The sequence below is a fragment of the Hibiscus syriacus genome, unplaced genomic scaffold, assembly GCF_006381635.1.
Source record: "Hibiscus syriacus cultivar Baekdansim isolate YM2019G1 unplaced genomic scaffold, ASM638163v2 tig00002237_pilon, whole genome shotgun sequence".
NCBI lineage: Eukaryota > Viridiplantae > Streptophyta > Magnoliopsida > Malvales > Malvaceae > Hibiscus > Hibiscus syriacus.
In genome coordinates this window covers 20,103,580-20,124,165 of record NW_024061918.1, presented here as the reverse complement: position 1 = coordinate 20,124,165, position 20,586 = coordinate 20,103,580, and the positions used below count along the sequence as shown (strand labels likewise).

Genomic DNA, 20,586 nt, shown 5'->3' with positions numbered 1-20,586 from the left:
TCGTTTATGAACAAAAACTGACCATAATCGACTATGGTATCATCCATTATGTTTGTCCCATGTACTTGTTCAAAGTAAACTCTTCTTCGATGTGGTTTGCAGTTGTTATCTCTGTAACCAAAGGTGTGATATTTTCCGCAAGAGGTGATATTGGAACTGCAACTATTGTTCTCAGGCAAAATACCTCAGTGGATAAAGTATGCTTTTTACCCTTTAGGACTGCAATTTTGTAGTTATTAGGCTCAAATTATTGTTTTGTCCATTGAGCTTATAAAATTAATAAAATGATCATTAAATTTATTTAACTTTTATAGGTATAGTTATTAGCCAAACTATTATTATTCTTGATATGATATCGATTGTGTTTCGAGGATCGTGATTCTAATAAGAAACCCCGCAGTGCTTGAAATGATTCTGAAAGTGCAAAATTAACGTTGTGAATATGAGATAAACAAATAAAGAATGAAATTGAAAAAGATGTGGATGGATTTGAAGTGGGTTTCAAATGAAAGAAGTGCGGTGGTGATAACGGTTGAATGAATGTAACGAAAATGGTGAAGGATAGTTGTAGTCGGCGAGGAGGATGATATAAATTCAAAGGATGGATTGTGACCCATTAGCTATATAAGAACCAACAATTAATATGATGGAATCGAGGTGGAAGAGGATGAAACGTGACTCACTAGCTATAGGTGAGCTACTAACCGACGTTATAATAAAATGAAATTGAGGTGCCTATTTATAGTGTTGATAGGTACCATATGAAGAGTTTTTACAATTAAAATAAACAATCACCTAAATGCAATTGAATTCAATTAAATGACTTGTCATTCTTCTTATCCTTTGATGGTTGTCTATGTAGATTGAAATGGATGAATTAAGATTTAATTTGAGATAATTCTAGCCTTAAATTCGTCCAAAAAAGAGAAGTGACTCTTGGGCTGCCTTGCTTTGCTTGCAAATGGAAGAAAATATGATAAATGAAGTCATAGGATAAATGTGGACATCTTACATGTCCAAATCAACTTGTCTCTTCAAATTTCTTGATGATTTTATCACTTAATTTGGTGGTTAAATGAAATAAAATCAGCCTTCATTTCTTGTTCCATTGTAGAATATGACCAGCCTTCAAAAGATGATAAAGGCTTTGAATGCTAAGTTTTGAATGTTGGTTATTGCATGTCCCCTTGCTTGAACATGAATGGCTTTCAATGGGTGATAACATCAACCTTGAATGCATTGCATTGGTGAATTAAGATGTCCATCAATTGCTTGTCTCTTGGTAGAAGATGAAAGGAGTATTCCTTGGCTCATACTCATCCAAATCATCATTGTATAAAATTCGCGTAATGAAAATTCCAGCTTACACTGTCTTCAGTAAATCGATCATATCTCAAGTTTCCGATATCGGATTTAGGTGATTCAAAAGGCGTTAGAAAGCTAAGAGATAGAGGAATAATTTCCAATTGATTTATGGACCCAAAAAGTCTGTATCAGATCCAAAATTAGAAGACATTCTAGCAGATATTCTTGCATCTGTTGAAATCATTCAACTTTTTTCATGCACCTAGACACAAAGGTGAACTTTATTCAATATTTAATTGAAAACATGCATGAAAAAATTAAGAGTTAGTCTAGTAAATGAACTAATTTGATGAATGAACTAGTTTAATTAATGAACTAGCTTTATTCAATGAACTAGATGCATGAATGAAGTAGCATAGTAAATGATCTAAATATGCATAAATGAATTACTTCCCTAAATGAACTAGATACTTTAAATGCAATGAATGCTTAAATAAACAACACACTTATTAAATGCAATAAATGTCATGCAACTAATAAAACTATGCAAATTCATGCAATAAATGATATCATATGATAAGCATATCCTAAGAGGTAAATACAAACATATGATAAAATATAGTGCATAAATGATCATGTATAGGATGAAGTAAGGTAGAACTCCCTTTGAATCAACTTTAGTGAACTTAAATGATTTAATCAGATCAAGAAGAAGGTTAGGGCTGATTGGGATCACATCATTCCCTCACTCTTTAATGTGATTTGTCCTATAACCCCCTCAGACCGATACGAGTAACTCGATCCGATCTGAAGTGTCACATTAGGGCCATTGGAGCGACCCACTGTAAAAATAGTGGAAAATTTAAAACTTTTATTAAAACATGTAACTTATAAAATGATTTATCAGTATGCAGAAATAAAACAGATTTTCAGACTCGTATATAAAACAAAATACAATTACATGCCCCCTAATCACATGTACCATTCTCTGCAAGCAACGTCGAAAGAACTTCTTTACTGATGTCGATAGATGCACTGATACGATTCTTTTAACCTGAAAAGATGAGTAAAGAGTGAGCTTTGGAAAGCTCAGTAATACAGAATTACCAGATGATGCTGAAGAACGTGCATATACAGATAAACATATATTTCCTTATTGGTTCTGAACATCTACATATTTTTATGCTAAGCGGAGATCCTACTGATATTTCAGGTGGTAACGGACAATGAGCTTTCAGTTCAGGTAAATATTTCGAATGACTGAGTTCATGAGATCAAAATAGGTTATCTATTATGTTCCCGCAAAACCAGTAAAAAGATACAGATCTTTTTTTAAAACAATAGCATTTTAAAACATATTTACCCTATTCACAAAGCAGAGGAGCATGCAAAAACGATAAGGCCTTACCCTTGCACATAGCAAAAGAGCTTGGGAAACTATAAGGTCTTACCCTTGCACACAACATAGAAACCTAGGGAAACTGTAAGGCTTACCCTTGTACACAACAAAGGAACCTGGGGAAACTATAAGGCTTACCCTTGCACACAACAAAGGAACCTGGGGAAACTATAAGGCTTACCCTTGCACACAACAAAGGAACCTGGGGAAACTGTAATGCTTACCTTTGCACACAGCAAAGGAACCTGCGGTAACGATAATTAAAATATGAAAATTTTCCATATTTAGAAATCATGTACAAAAATATCGTAACCAAAACCCATATAAAAAATTTGTGGTAAATCAATTATCAAAATAAACTGTATTCAGAATATTGGGTATTGTCTCATAAAAATATGCAGTATGTGATTTATCAAGATCATATTTTCCAGTTAAAACAGAAAACCCGATAATATATTTCAAGTAACCATAGTTCATAAAACCAATAGATTCCATGATGTCATAAATAAGGAATAATTCATATTTTTCAGTGAAACCCATAATCGAAAAACATATAACATGTTACCATGGTTCATAAACTTGTAAATCAATAATTTCGGTGAAACTCATTTAAAAACATATAAAATCGTCATGTAGTACATGTGGAACACACTAGGATATCCAAGTATTTCTCAGAGACACTTAGTAGTTATCAGAATGTATAACATGAAAGTGATGTAATTTGATAGGATTCAAAAAATGAAGTCCTATTGAATGGAATCGATTACTAACCGATCTAATCTGATATTTAAGGTTGATACTTTAGAATTACACTATGATTCATGTGCATCAGAAAAGTGTTCAGAAACCTTTATACAAAATATGTCGATTGATCTGATTATCAAACAACTCGAAATGAACACCTCCCATAATTAATGTTTGTCGACTGGTCAATTCATTTCCTTCCAGGGTATTTATTCTTTAATACCAAAAATTCTTGTCCATTGATTATCTTCAGAATCATCGACGAATAAATCTTCCAATGGTCTCTATTTCATTTCCACGTTTCAACGATACCATGAAATGGTGATGTGCTTGATTTGTAGTCCATGACCCATAAGGACAGTACATCATGTAAGTTCATTAGCATTCCCAGACTCATCCAAATCACTTATTTAATCATCAGTCATTGAGCTTACTTAGTTCACTTAGTAATCAAGTCTATCTCGGTTACATCAAAGTTTTACAGAGTAATTCAGACATTTCTGAATTTTGGATACATATTGTACTTATGTTCAGTTCAAATTGGTCTTCTTGGTTGATTTTTCTAATGAATATCCACTTCTTAGTACCGAATGCGATCTAGAGTTGAACTGAGTACTTTAATAATTATTATCGATCCAAACTTAAGGAGACGAACAAGCATTCAAGTAGCATCTATGCCATTCAGGTACTGATATAACCCTAGCATTGGTTGACCAGTTTAATATGTGTTCCATAACTTTTAAAGGTAGTACAACACCTATGCTTATTTGGATTCCTTATTTAATCCAAGACATTTACTTAATATAGTCCATAAGGGTATTTTGGTAATTTTGGTTCTCAATATTTTTCCATTCATTTCAGAGCTTGAGGATAATCATTCATTCTTGGGCTTGGTGATATTCTTAGGTCATTTTCATTTGAGGGGTATTTTTGTCATTTTACAGATTCAGGGTATTTAAATCATTTCCTTCCGTCTGATCTTATTACTTAATTTAAACTTATCATCTATTCCAGTCCTTTCGAACAATTCTTATAAAGAAGCATCCTCAATAATATATTCTTCAAGTATATACTCTTAACTTGGAGACTTTCAGGTCAATTACTTTCTCAGATGTTACAAACAGGTTATCATGATTTTTCTGTACAAAGATAGGATTTTAACAATTAAATCTGTAATTTATCGGGTTAAGTACGAATTCTCAAAGTATTTTCTCGTTCATGGTCAACTCAGATTATTTTTACCTCTTAAGGGCATTTTTGTAATTTTCTAACCCGATAATTTCAGTATTAAAACTCTTAACAAGAATAATTATAATTTAGAGATTCTAGGATTAATCGTTTTCCCGGATAATCTCTAAACTTTAAATTATTCCTTTACAAAACTTCTAGTATCTTGTACAAGCAATCTTTGATTTAGAAATCGGTTATTCAGATTTCCTAAGCAAAACCAGTATTTTCTGTACACATCAGTGGTTTCATCATACCAATATGTCTTTAAAATTCTTATCAAACTTCTAGAGTCAATTCTTGTCTTTATTACAATATAAGGGTATTTTTGTAATTTTACCTAATCGAAGTATTCTCATAATATATCATCCAAGTACCTTTAATGAGATAAATTATAATTTACATATTCAGGACTGATTCCTTTATCACTTAATCACAAGACTTTAAATTCAATAGAATCTTAACTAATTTATCACTTAAATCGTATTCAGTTCGAATCTATCCATAATCAAACAGGCATAATAGACCAATCATATACATTCATGCATTTATCCATTATCAACATATTCCATTAAGCATAAAGATGTAATAATGTATTACCTTGATTTTGTTTGCCATAATAATCGACCATTTAACTTCATTCGAACGTCCTCGATCTTGAAATCAACTTCCAGTAATTCCTCAGATTCATATCAACAGAAATTTCATCAAAAACAGAGCTTAATTACGAAAATCGAATCGAATCGGATTATAAATCAGTGAAAAATAGCTTACCAGGTTCGAATTTGATGTAACAGACTTCATATTCGGATTCAGGACGTCAAAAAACATAAAAATATGACTTTTCAAAAATTTTGACTTTTTTGGTCAAAATTAAAGTCAACGTGTTTGACTGTCAATTTCGAGACTTTCGGGTCCGAATTAGCTAAAACGGGTTGCAGAATCAAACTCAGGACGTCGAAAAACATAAAATATGATTTTTCAAAATTTTTAACTTTTTGGTCAAAGTCAACGGTCAACGGGTTGACTCGATCAAAGTCAACGAGTTGACCCAGTGAGTTGATTCAGCCGAGTTAACTTAGCGCAGGTTGACTCAATCAGCTTGGCTCGACTCAGCGGCTCGGCTCGGGTCAACTGTTTACCAAGCTGCCAGACGAAGCCCACTAGTAGGGGGTGGCAAGTGGGGCGCGTGAACAGTGCTACAATGTCTGAAAAATTCTAGAAAAATTTCTAAAAAATATTTTATGGCATTTTGAGACACTTACCAAGCTCGGTTCACAATTTTGAATAGCGGAGAGCTCTATTTCGAAACATCAGAAACGTTGCGTTTCTCACACCCTCACGCACCGATGACGACGGAGACACGAAGGACATCGGTGGACTCGGAACGATGCAAGGAACACGATGGTACGGGAGGTGTCGAAAACGTATGGTCAGATCGAAGTGAATCGACAGAAAACCAATGGAAGTTGAGTTAAAATCGATGATACTTTCGATTGAAATTAATGACGAATGACGCCGATTCACGACGAGAGGTTTGAGGGGTTTTGTTCATCGGTCGACAACGAACACGAGGATGGTTTCAGTCCGTCGAACGGTGACCGGACGGTGAGTAGATCGGAGCTTAAAGTGGGTTGACCGGAGGAGGAAATGAGGAAATTCTGCAAAAAACATAGGGGGAAGAGAACTTATAATTCTCTCATAAAAATGGCTAAATTATGAGTTTAGTCACTGAATTTCATGCACTTCATAAAATAGTCTGCTAACTTTAAAATTTTACAATTTAATCTTCAATTTCTTTCCCAAAATATCAATTAAATTTAATACTTCAAAAATCATAAAATTTAGCCCCTACATTGGGGTGTTATAATTCTCCCATCCTTAAAAGAATTTCATCCTTGAAATTCATTCATGTCACTGAAATATAGAAATGAAAATTCCATCTGTTCTTTCATATCTTCAAATAACTTTTACATAAGTACGTGTTCTTTACTAATCCTTAACCAGTTGAGTATACATTTTCGTCATAACTCCCTCATTTCAATAAAAGAATCAGAACAAATTTATCCTTGTGAAATCAATTCATCATTGGTTATGAGAATAGGCCCATAGAGCAATAACATATCCCAATTTCATTTCTGGAGTTGGTTTGGAATTTCTCAAATGAGTAACTATCACATGGCTCGTGAAGTACTTACAGAATTTAGACAGACGTTACTGATATTCCTTTATGCAATGGTAGATTCCTAACGGATTAAAACTTAGGTTTGCTCGCTACAGATAGGGACTCAACCTTGGAGTTACGGCTCAGAGAAGTACGATTGTATTCTAGGGGCATGTACTGATAAGACATCTTTTGAAATTCAACCGGTCAGTCTATCATGAAAATTTTAACTCAACTATCGTTCTAATACCACTAAATGTAACCCCCTCAAACCAATGCGGGTAACCAGATTCGATCTGGAGTGTCACATTAGGGCCACCAAAGCGACCCATTGTAAAAATAGTGGAAAATTTAAAACTTTTATTAAAACATGTAACTTATAAAATGATTTATCAGTATGCAGAAATAAAACAGATTTTCAGACTCGTATATAAAACAAAATACAATTACATGCCCCTAATCACATGTACCATTCTCTGCAAGCCACGCCGGAAAAGCTTCTTTACTGATGTTGATAGATGCACTGGTATGATTCTTTTAACCTGAAAAGATGAGTAAAGAGTGAGCTTTGGAAAGCTCAGTAATACATAATTACTAGGTGATGCTGAAGAACGTGCATATACATATAAACATATATTTCCTTATTGGTTCCGAACATCTACATATTTTTATGCTAAGCGGAGATCCTACTGATATTTCAGGTGGTAACGGACAATGAGCTTTCAGTTCAGGTAAATATTTCGAATGATTGAGTTCAGGAGATCAAAATAGGTTATCTATTGTGTTCCCGCAAAACCAGTAAAAATATACAGTTCTCTTTTAAAACAGTAGCATTTTAAAACATATTTACTCTATTCAGAAAGTAGAGGAGCATGCAAAAACGATAAGGTCTTACCCTTACACATAGAAAAAGAGCCTGAGAAACTATAAGGGCTTACCCTTGCACACAACAAAGAAACCTAGGGAAACTGTAAGGCTTACCCTTGCACACAACAAAGGAACCTAGGGGAAACTGTAAGGCTTACCCTTGCACACAGCAAAAGAACCTGTGGAAACTGTAAGGTTTACCCTTGCACACAACAAAGGAACCTGGGGAAACTGTAAGGCTTACCCTTGCACACAGAAAAGGAACCTGGGGAAACTGTAAGGCTTACCCTTGCACACAGCAAAGGAACCTGGGGAAACTGTAAGGCTTACCCTTGCACACAACAAAGGAACATGCGGTAACGGTAATTAATCCATTAAAATATGAAAATGTTCCATATTTAGAAATCATGTACAAAAATACCGTAACCAGAACCCATATAAAAAATATGTGGTAAATCAGATATCAAAATAAACTGTATTCAGAATATCGAGTATTGTCTCATAAAAATATGCAGTATGTGATTTATCAAGATCATATTTTCCAGTGAGAACAGGAAACCCGATAATATATTTCAAGTAACCATAGTTTATAAAACCAGTAGATTCCATGATGTCATAAATCAAGAATAATTCATATTTTCGGTGCAAACCATAATCGGAAAACATATAACATGTTGACATGGTTCATAAACTTGTAAATCAATAATTTCGGTGAAACTCATTTAAAAACATATAAAATCGTCATGTAGTACATGTGGAACACACTAGGATATCCAAGTATTTTCAGAGACACCTAGTAGTTATCAGAATGGATAACATGAAACTGATGTAATTTGATCGGATTCCAAAAACGAGGTCCTATTGAAGGGAATCAATTACTAACTGATCTAATCCAACATTTAAGGTTGATACTTTAGAATTACACTATGATTCATGTGCATCAGAAAAGTATTCAGAAACCTTTATACAAAATATATCGATCGAATAACTCGAGAGGAACAACTCCCATAATTCATGTTTGTCGACTGGTCAATTCATTGTCCTTCCAGGTTATTTACTCTTTAATACCAAAAATTCTTGTCCATTGATCATCTTCAGAATCATCGACGAATAAATCTTCCAATAGTTTTTATTTCATTTCCACGTTTCAACAATACCATGAAATGTTGACGTGCTTGATTTTTAGTCCATGACCCATAAGGACAGTACATCATGTAAGTTCATTAGCATTCCCAAACTCATCCAAATAACTTATTTAATCATCAGTCATTGAGCTTACTTAGTTCACTTAGTATTCAAGTCTATCCCGGTTACTTCAGAGTTTTCCAGAGTAATTCGGACATTTCTGAATTTCGGATACATATTGTATTTTTGTTCAGTTCAAATTGGTCTTCTTTGTTGATTTTTCTAACGAATATCCACTTCTTAGTATCGAATGCGATTTAGAGTTGAGCTGAGCTGAGTACTTCTATAATTATCATCGATCCAAACTTAAGGAGAAGAACAAGCATTCAAGTAGCATCTATGCCATTCAGGTACTAATATAGCCATAGCGTTGCTTGACCAGTTTAATGTGTTCCATAACTTTTAAGGGTAGTACAACACCTATGCTTATTTGGATTCCTTAATTAATCCAAGACATTTACTTAATCTAGTCCATAAGGGTATTTTGGTAATTTTGGTGCTTAATATTTTTCCATTCATTTCAGAGCTTGAGGATAACCATTCATTCATGGGCTTGGTGATATTCTTGGGTCATTTCTATTTCAGGGGTATTTTTGTCATTTTATAGATTCAGGGTATTTAAATCCTTTCCTTTCGTCCGATCTTATTACTTAATTTAAACTTATCATCTATTCTAATCCTTTCGAACAATTCATATAAAGAAGAACCCTCAATAATTTATTCTTCAAGTATATACTCTTAACTCGGAGATTTTCAGGTCAACTGCTTTCTCAGATGTTACAAACATGATATCAGGACTTTTTTGTACAAAGACATGATTTTAACAATTAAATCTATAATTTATCGGGTTAAGTACGAATTCTCAAAGTATTTTCTCGTTCATGGTCAACTCGGACTATTTTTACCTCTCAAGGGCGTTTTCATAATTTCTTAGCCTGATAATTTCATTATTAAAACTCTTAACAAGAATAATTATAATTTAGAGATTCTAGGGTTAATCTCTTTCCCGGATAATCTCTAAACTTTAAATTATTCCTTAAAAAAACTTCTAGTATCTGGTACAAGTCATCTTTGATTTAGAAATCGGTTATCCAGATTTCCTAAGCAAAACCAGTACTTTCTGTACACATCAGTGGTTTCATCATACCAATATGTCTTTAAAATTCTTATCAAACTTCCAGGGTCAATTTTTGTCTTTATTACAACATAAGGGTATTTTTTTAATTTTACCTAGTCGAAGTATTCTCATAATTTATCATCCAAGTACCTTTAATGAGATAAATTATAATTTACATATTCAGGACTGATTCCATTATCACTTAATCACAAGACTTTAAATTCAATAGAATCTTAACTAATTTATCACTTAAATCGTATTCGGTTTGAATCTATCCATAATCAAACAGGCATAATAGACCAATCATATACATTCATGCATTTATCCATTATCAACATGTTCCATAAAGCATAAAGAGGTAGTAATGTATTACCTCGATTTTTGTGTCATAATAATCGACCATTTAACTTCATTCGAACGTCCTCGATCTCGAAATCAATTTCCAATAATTCCTCAGATACATATCAACAGAAATTTCATCAAAAACGGAGCTTAATTACGAAAATCAAATCGAATCGGATTATAAATCAGTGAAAAATAGCTTACTGGGTTCGAATTTGACAAAACGGACTTCATATTTGGATTCAGGACATCGAAAAACATAAAATATGACTTTTCAAAAAATTTTGACTTTTTGGTCAAAGTCAACCGGTTTGACTGATAATTTTGAGGTTTTCGGTCTGAATTTGGTAAAACGGACAACGGAATCGAACTCGGGACGTCGACAAAACATAAAATATAACTTTTCAAAATTTTTGACTTTTTGGTCAAAGTCAACGATCAACGGTCAACGGGTTGACTCGGTCAAAGTCAACAGTCAACAGGTTGACTCGGTCAAAGTCAACGAGTTGACCCAGTGAGTTGGCTCAGCCGTGTTAACTCAGCGCATGTTGACTTAGTTGGCTTGGCTCGGCTCGGATCAGCGGCTCGGCTCAACTGTTCACCAAGCTGCCAGACGAAGCCCAATCGCAGGGGGTGGCACGTGGGGCGCGTGAACAGTGCTACGTTGTCCGAAAAGTTCCAGAAAAATTTATAAAAAATATTTTATGGCATTTTGAGACACTTACCAAGCTCGGTTCACAATTTTGAATGGCGGAGTGCTCGATTTCGAAACGTCGGAAACTTTAACTTCCTTACCCCCCTCACGCGTCGACGACGACGGAGACACGGAGGACACCTGTGGACTCAGAACGATGCAAGGAACACGATGGTGCGGGATGTGTCGAAAACAGATGGCCGGATCGAACTGAATTGACGGAAAACTAACGGAAGTTGAGTTAAAACTGATGATACTTCCGATTAAAATTAACGACGAACGACGCCGATTCACGACGAGAGGTTTGATGGGTTTTGTTCATCGGTCGACAACGAACACGAAGGTGGTTTCGATTCGTCGAACGGTGACCGGACGGTGAGTAGATCGGAGCTCAAAGTGGATTGACCGGAGGAGGAAAATGAGGAAATTTTGCAGAAAACAATCGAGGGAAGAGAACTTATAATTCTCTTATAAAGGAAAATGGCTAAATTATGAGTTTAGTCACTGAATTTCCTGCACTTTATAAAATAGTATGCTAACTTTAAAATTTTACAATTTAATCTTCAATTTCTTCTCCAAAATACCAATTAAATTTAATACTTTAAAATTCATAAAATTTAGCCCCTAAATTGGGGTGTTACATGTCCCCAAATCGAAGCTTGCTACAAAAAGAAACACTTTTGACTTCCTTTTAGCTGGGAACTTCTTCATTCTTGTTTTGCATAAGCCTCATTCTTTGGAATTAAGTTTTGCTTGCTTGTGCACTTCATTTCCATGTTGTTCATCTGAAGAGGTATATGTTCTTTGCACTCCTTTTTTGTGTTCCTTTGAATCATCATGAGGGTGGGTGGAGAGTCTTTACTTTTGAACTCCTTCAAGTAGGTAGGTTACACCATCTCCTTTAATCTTTGTGCCCTTCCATAAAATGGCTCTTGAGTAGGTGGACGATGCTTGCTTCATACTCTTGAATCGACTGATTTTGGACATAATATATACTTGTAGAGTAGCCTTGTTTTTGTTGGGACAATCTTCCTCCAAATGAAAATGGAACTTGTCCTCATAGGTAGGTAAGATAACTCCAAGCACATGAATTATTTTGGTGCAAAATAAACCAAAATTAGAAAATGAAAAGTAATTAATAGAATGAATGAAAATAACTAACCATGGTGGGTATTTAATGGGTGTTGGTTGCTGAATGTTTTTCAAGCTTAGCATTGCTCTTGGAATGTCAACGAACACAACTATTAGGACTTCAAGTGACATTCTTTAGAACTTCAATAGCTTAACTCTTGTAACATCAAGTGACTTGTCCTGTGAGTATCCAAAAGTCATGTCTATTGATGATTCAAATGACACGTCCTTTAGTTCTCCAAAAGTCATGATTCTTGACTCATCTTCTTGAAAAAGATTTCTCTTAGATTGTCCTGCAAAACAAGATAAATAATAGGAGAAGAAGAGTTGTTAGGTAAAATCTGTTCTCCACTTTCTTTTTCTTTTCTACACTTATTTTCAATTCCAGCATTTCTTTCATCCACTCTCTCAATTTCATTCTTTTCATTTTTCCACTTTTTTCCTTTCATGCAAATGCCCTTTTTTTATTTGTTCATTGGTGCAGTAACTAATTTCAAGAATAGCTCTTGACACATCTTCGCCTTTGCCTTTGGGCACACAACAAACATTTTCATCATTGACGTTGCAAATGGTTGTGGATTGACCTGTTGAGAAATATCCTTCAGTGGAAGACTCTATGTTGCTTTCCTCTTTGAAGTTAGATTCTTCCTCTGATGTAAACATATTTACACCTTTGCTTGCACTAGGAACAATTCCAACATTGGTGGTACAAATTAAAGGAAGATCATACTTACTTATCTCCAAATAGATCTCATCTCTCGAATCTACAACGGTTGTAACTTTGCTCTCATCTTGGCTTCGGTTAACTTGTTCAATCGCCTCTACATTGATTTCTTCTCTTGGTTTACAATTGGCGATGACTTTATAAATGCCTTTAGGCTTTTTAGCACTCCAATTTTGACAATGACTAGGTGTGTGCCCTTTTCGCAAGCAATGATAGCATCTAAAATATGGATATAAGTTGCATTTAGTTGGAGTAGTATTCTCTTTTGACATGTACTCCTTCGATTGAGAAACTATGTCATCTTTTCATGGTTCTTATTTCTTCCCTCCATAATCTTTTTACAATATTTCTTTCTCTTGAAATGGTTCTTATTTCTTCCCTCCATAATCTTGACAACTCATGAATCATTGTTTGCGTTTGTAATTTAGGTGCAACACCGTAACTTTTGTTGTCACCTTTTCCTAAAACATGAGAATTATCTCTCGATTATTGAGACATAGTTAGTAAATAACAAGATTTAAATCCTCACCAATAAAATCTCACCAATACACTCCAAGGAAAAGTTTCTCCTCTCGTGTTTCACTCGGGATGGCTTTTACCCTTAATGTCTCTTGCCTTTTACCGCTATTGCTTTCCTTTAAAGTTCTTGTGGAACTCCCTCGAGGTTTACAAGGCGTCTCGTAGACTTCGGCTGAAACAATTGGGGCTTTGTTGGAAAAATGATGTGAGTAAGGAAATAATTGGCTATAAGAAAAAACGAAGATGAGAATAGACAATGAAATTGTAAAGATAATAAAAGAAGCGATGAAACGAATACGAAACCTTCTTAATTATTTTTTTCAAAGATGAAAAGAACTGCTCATGCCTTCTTTAAATTTTTTATTTTTTATTTTTTCAATTTTTTCTTTTTTACTAACTCGGGAGAGAGAAAACTACAATCTTACTGAACCAACCTACGTTATGATACCAAATGATATGATATCGATTATGTGTTTCGTGTCATATACGTTGTTTCCTGATCATGATTCTTGTAAAGAACCCCGCAATGCTTGAAATGATTCTGAAAGTGCAAAATTAACGTTGTGAATATGAGATAAACAAATAAAGAATGAAATTGAAAAGAATGTGGATGGATTTAAAGTGGTTTTCAAATGAAAGAAGTGTGGTGGTTATAATGGTTGAATGGATGTAACGAAAATGGTGAAGGATGGTTGTAGTTGGCGAGGAGGAATATAGAAAAATGATGGATTGTGACTCGTTAGTTATATATAGCTAAGAACCAACAATATAATATGATGGAATCGAGGTGGAAGAGGATGGAACGTGACCCACTAGCTATAGGTGAGCTAGGAATCAACATTATAATAAAATGAAATGGAAAAGGCTTTAAAACTGACAAGAAACCAATAAAGTTCTAATCCAAGAACTAAAATGAAAGCAACATTTCAGAGAGTTTATTATGCAAAAAGTTTTAAGTACTAATGCCATTGAGGTGCCTATTTATAGTGTTTATAGGCACTATATGAAGAGTTTTTACAATTAAAATAAACAATCACCTAAATCAATTGAATTCAATTAAATGACTTGTCATTCTTCTTATCCTTTGATGGAAAATTATGTAGATTGAAAATGGATGAATTAAGCTTTAATTTGAGGTAATTCTATCCTTAAATTCGTCCAAAAAGGAGGGGTGACTCTTGGACTGCCTTGTTTTGCTTGCAAATGGAAGAAAAGAGGATAAATGAAGTTATAGCATAAATGTGGACATCCCCAAATCAACTTGTCTCTTCAAATTCCTTATTGATTTTATCACTTAATTTGGTGGTTAAATGAAACAAAATCAGCCTTCATTGCTTGTTCCCTTGTAGAATATGATCAACCTTCAAAAGATGATAAAGGCCTTGAATCCTAAGTTTTGAATGTTGGTTATTGCACGTCCCCTTGCTTGAACATGAATGACCTTCAATGGGAGATAATATCAATCTTGAATGCCTTGAATTGGTTAATTAAGATGGCCATCAATTGCTTGTCTCTTGGTAGAAGATTAAATGAGTCTTCCTTGGCTCAAACTCATCCAAATCATCAGTGTATAAAATTCCCGTAATGAAAATTCCAGCGTGCACTATCTTTAGTAAATCAATCATATCTCAAGCTCCCGATATCGGATTGAGGTGATTCAAAAGGCGTTGGAAAGCTAAGAGATTGAAGAATACTTTCCAATTGATTTATGGACCCAAAAACGTCTGTATCACATCCAGAATTAGAAAATATTCTGACAGATATTATTTCATATGTTGAAACCGTTCAACTTCTCTCATGTATCTAGACACAGGTGAATTTTATTCAATCTTTAATTGAAAACATGCATGAAACAATTAAGAGTTAGTCTAGTAAATGAACTAGTTTGATGAATAACTAGTTTAATTAATGAATTAATTTTATTCAATGAACTAGGTGCATGAATGAAGTAGTTTACTAAATGATCTAAATATGCATAAATGAACTACTTCCCTAAATGAACTAGATGCTTTAAATGCAATGCATGCTTAAATGAAAAGCACACTTATTAAATGCAATTAATGTCTTGCAACTAATAAAACTCATGCAAATTCATGCAATGAATGATATCATATGATAATCATATCCTAAGAGATAAATACAAACATATGATAAAATATAGTGCATAAATGAGCAGATATAGGATGAAGTAAGGTAAAACTCTCTTTAAATCAGCCTTGGTGAACTTCAATGATTTAATCAGATCAAGACGAAAGTCAGGGCTGATTGAGATCACATCAATTCTTTTCCTAAAAGCAATGTGATTTGCTTGAATCTGGGTAATTCTATACAATCTAAGTTGATTAATTTGGTGTCTTGTTGAAGTTTTTTTTATAAAACACTTTGCAGCCAGAAGAAGCAACAATCATAGAGATGAATGAGCCGGTTTCTTTGACATTCGCATTGAGGTACATGAACTCATTTACAAAGGCTACTCCATTGTCAAGTACTGTGACAATCAGCTTGTCTTCGGAATTGCCAGTTGTGGTTGAGTACAAGATAGATGAGATGGGCTATATTAGGTTATATTTGGCACCCAAGATTGAATAGGATGAAGATGAGAGTAAACCAGAAGTTTAATTTGATTGTGGTATGGATTTGGTTGTCTTGGTTTAGTGAAATGGGGCATTCATGTTTGTGCTATTAGCGCTTCCAAGTTCCATCAGAGTTCTATTTTGAGTTTTAACTTGGTAGCTAGACATCAAGTAGTTTAGTATCGATGGATGATAAGTCATAAATATTTGTTGCATATTTTGTTCTTGTTTGTATTCATTTCTGTTGCAATTTAATATGTTCTAGTTAATTATGTTGAGTATTTGATGGCTACAATGAATTCGAGAATGTATTGATGGTAACACTATATATATATATTGTTGGGTAAAATACAAATGTAATCACTCAATTTTACCTAATTTGTCTAATGTTTTAAGCATGACATCTCCGGTGGTAACGATTGATCTCCAAGTTTAAGGGAAATTTTCCATTTCGCTTATGGGCCGATCTGGAGAGATTTGGATTAAGCAAAGTAAACTGGGTTAAGTCTTTAGCCTGTGTCAGACATTGGCAAATTGTTTAGCCATGCTCAGTTTAAAAACATGGGGGTAATACAGGCTCTCTTGATGAATAATTGTTTCTCCCTTATAATTCACTTACATGGTATGATTCCAATTATTAGAATATTTGTGTTTTCACATCATACAATAATTATATAAAAATATAATTATTAATTGATATAATACAATTATATTTTCAATTCGGTGTTGACGAATGGAATATATAGAATTTGGAGAGTTGTCTTTATTCCTACATTATTCTATTCAGATTAGTCAACCAATAGATAAAATATTGATTGTTATAAAAAATAATTACGTTTTTTAATAATGATTTTTTATGTTCAAATACATATTAAATATTATTTAAATAACATCACGTAATTAAATTTATAAAAATCTAGTATATTATCTCTTAGTAGGCATCTTTCATAGCCGGTACAAAATTCCGTGGTAACGAACCAGCAAGCCAGCCTCATAAACTGAAAAATGTAGGAAAAGCCATTGGCTAAAAAATAATAATTAATACAGTGAAGAACAGCTCAGCTCTTCCATTAGAATCCCATTGTAATACCTTCCTAATAATGCAATCTTAAATCACCCTCATCATCTTCAACCTGAAGAAACCTCCCGGTGACCAACAAAAATGCGTGAAATCCTTCATATTCAACGTGGCCAATGCGGCAACAAAATCGGAGCCAAGTTCTGGGAAGTTGTATGCGCCGAACACGGCATAGATCCAAGTCCAACTGGGCGTTACAATGGAGACTCAGATCTTCAGCTCGACAGGATCAATATCTACTAAAATGAAGCCAGTGGTGGTAGATTTGTTCCTCGTGCCGTCCTTATGGACCTTGAGACTGGTACCATGGACAGCATCAGATCCGGTCCCATTGGACATATTTTCCGACCGGACAACTTCGTTTTCGGTCAGTCTGGTGCTGGTAACAACTGGGCTAAAGGCCATTACATTGAAGGTGCTGAGTTAATGGACTCCGTCCTTGATGTTGTTCGAAAAGAAGCTGAAAATTGCGATTGTCTTCAAGGTAACAGAGAATTATTTTAATCTAAAAAAAACTTGTTTGAGCTTTGCACCACTCACTTCTAGAGGATCCCAACAATACCGAGTTCTAACCCATTCCGGAGCTCACTCAACAAATGTGGGACGCAAAGAACATGATGTATGCAGCCGACCCACGACACGGCCGGTACTTGACTGCATCGGCTATGTTCCGTGGTAAAACAAGTACCTAGGAAGTGGATGAGCAGATGTTGAATGTTCAAAACCGGAACTCATCCTACTTTGTTGAATGGATTCCGAACAATGTGAAATCGACGGTGTGAGATCCCACAACTGGTCTCAAGATGGCATCGACATTCATCGCGAATTCAACATCGATACAGGAGATGTTTAGGCATGTGAGCGAGCAGTTTACGGCTATGTTTAGGAGGAAGGTTTTCTTGCATTGGTATACAGGTGAAGGCATGGATGAAGAAGAGTATGACGAAGAGGAAGCTGAATATGAGGAATAATTAAGAGTATGAGGAAGAGTAATAATGATTTGGTCTGAGAGTATCAGCAGTACCAAGATGCAACAGCTGACGATGAAGAAGAGTATGAGGAAGAGGAAGCTGAATATGAGGAATAATGAGATGATGCAATACTTCAACTTCCAGTTTCTGTTTCATTTTTCTTAATATTGTGAAAGAATCTCATTTTCCTTTTAAATTCAATCATCATGCAAATTTGAGCCTGGACCTTAGATCCGACGATTCAAGCATTTGTTACTTAAAGACAACATTTGAAAGGATTGGTATTCGATCTCAATATTGCAACCATTATCCTATCCTATGGCCTATTTTGCATCATAAAGATCTCATAAGAAAATAGCGTCTAATTCAAATGTTTAATCAAGGCATTATGACCAGTTCGAGGCGCAGGTAAAACTCCCAAACACCATTTAGTTATACCAATGTTTGGATGTGTCCAACAAGGGTGTCTAACATGGATACTTCAAGAAAAATGTAACATAGCCTTTCGGAAGGCTTATCATATAATTCAAGCAGCAAAAAGGTCCTGCACTGTAGCACAACTATACGAGGTTATACGATACCATAAAAAGAAAAACATACAAGGAAAGCCATTCAACAAAACATACAAGGAAATCCATTGAACTAAACATACAATTAGTCGATAAACATTCGTAGTCTAAAATTGTGATTTCAGTGTATAGAATCAATAACACGTCTAGCATTAACTGCTGTCATTTGCCTACAACAGTCTATGTTCCAAGTCAAAACAATCACATAAGATAGTTTTAGATATACCACTATGCATTGCAGCAGAGAGCTAAACCGCGCACAACATAGATACTCCTCTCGGGCAAGAACACCAAGCCAGAGTACTTTCTGCAAGGTAGACACAAAGGAGACAGATGATAACTTGAAAACGACACTGGTACAGAAATAATAATAACCAATCCATTGCTGAATCAAAAGATTGACAAACTAAAAACAATCAGAAATGATAACATTTGCGCACCAAAAAGCTCCACAGCGTTAACTAGAACATTTTACCTAATAATAAAGGAAAGTAGATCGCTATGTATGGAGATAATTAGCAGCCATCATCAGCTCCAGCGTCAGTTCAGGTTCAATGTGGAACTCAGTCTCTTTGCCCCTGGGAAAATTATATCCTTTTTCTTTTCAACTTAAAACAAAAATTGGAAGAGCTCGCAACAAAAGTAAAAAAAGCCAGTTGATAGCTCTTGCATAAGAGACTAAGTTTGATGAGTTTAAAGAATTTCATTAGTTGTTAAAATACCATACCGTGGTTAAAGAGATGTTCAGAAAACTTCCTATCTTTGGAAAATATTTAGGGTCTACTTGGTACAAAGGATGGAAAGGAGTGAAGATGAAAAATTTGTTAATCTAATGGTTAAGCTACGAAGTAAGAAAGTGATCATAAATCTCAACAATTTGAATAACAAACTTTCCATCCTCTCTCCATTCCATTTCCAGACAATTCATTGACAAATCTTTTTTATAGCATATAGCAATGAAACATTTGTCTCTTGATTCCCATTTTAATTACAACTCCTCTCAAACAGAAGGAGCCACTATGAATTGTCAATGACTTCATTAGAACACTATATTTGGTTCCTAATAAGAACAATGAAAGTATTCCACTGTATAATTTGATAATTCACTTCCAATATAATCAATACAAAGAACTTTCCTAGAGGAAAAAAACAACCAATTGAATAAAGCTGCAATTCATGGACTTTTCTTTCCAAAAGACACCAAAACAGACATGGATCGAAGCTCGTAAGACTAAAAGAACAATCAAGAATAAACAAAACCCAAACCTGGCATATTGAAGAGACCAATAAAAATACTGGCATATCTTCTCAAGAATCACAGCACTTATCTCCGGAAAAGTCACTTCCCCATGCTCCGCCTCCGCAAAACCACCTTCATCATCACCCAAAACAGAAAAAAAAGTCCAAAATTAGGCTTTTCCAATAAAAAAAAGCAAGAACCCAGAAAACCCAATTGCCCAGAAAGATCAAATAACAAGAAATGAAAAGATAATTAGACCTGGAGAAGTAAGCATGTTACGGATGGTTTGAGAAACCATGGCAGCTTCCTTGTCGATAACAAATTCCATCCCCTCAGCGCTGATGAGTTTCACTGTGTCCTCTTTCTTCATCTTTCCTTTGAGATCGCAAGAGAGTCCGTCAAATTGTCAGTGATTTTCCGGGAATAATCAGATTCTTGGGTGTTAATTCTTCGCGACGATGATACTTCAAACGGAAATAGAAACTTCTAAATCAAGGGATTTTTTTTTGGGGGCTTAATGCCCAAACTATGCTTTTTTTTCCTTCAAAGAAGTGCCTATATTTTTTTTACCTTATAAATATTATCCTTTTAGATACTTAAATCATCAATGCCGTTAGTTTTTCATTAAGTATCACATGTCAATACTGGTAATTTTAAAATTAATTTTTTATAAAAAATATTAAAAATATTTTTATGTTTATAAAAAACTCTAACTTTTCTAATATTATAAAATAACC

The 20,586-nt window shown here is 34.5% G+C and overlaps 2 protein-coding genes and 1 pseudogene across 2 annotated transcripts; 2 read left to right on the top strand and 1 right to left on the bottom strand.

Moving 5' to 3' along the window:
- Positions 1–74: 74 nt before the first annotated feature.
- On the top strand, positions 75–16,187 carry LOC120139892 (proliferating cell nuclear antigen-like). The gene is made up of 2 exons (XM_039154996.1): positions 75–197; positions 15,807–16,187. Exons 1-2 carry the CDS (start codon positions 90–92, stop codon positions 16,005–16,007), a joined length of 309 nt encoding a protein of 102 aa, XP_039010927.1. The 5' UTR covers positions 75–89; the 3' UTR covers positions 16,008–16,187.
- Positions 16,188–16,978: 791 nt separating this feature from the next.
- LOC120143320 lies at positions 16,979–18,166 on the top strand (annotated as a pseudogene).
- A 546-nt stretch (positions 18,167–18,712) lies between these two features.
- LOC120143310 (elongin-C-like) lies at positions 18,713–20,384 on the bottom strand. Its single transcript, XM_039157667.1, has 4 exons — positions 20,108–20,384; positions 19,876–19,981; positions 19,085–19,187; positions 18,713–18,916 (listed from the first exon to the last, which is right to left on the bottom strand). Exons 1-3 carry the CDS (start codon positions 20,217–20,219, stop codon positions 19,109–19,111), a joined length of 297 nt encoding a protein of 98 aa, XP_039013598.1. The 5' UTR covers positions 20,220–20,384; the 3' UTR covers positions 18,713–18,916; positions 19,085–19,108.
- Positions 20,385–20,586: the final 202 nt, after the last annotated feature.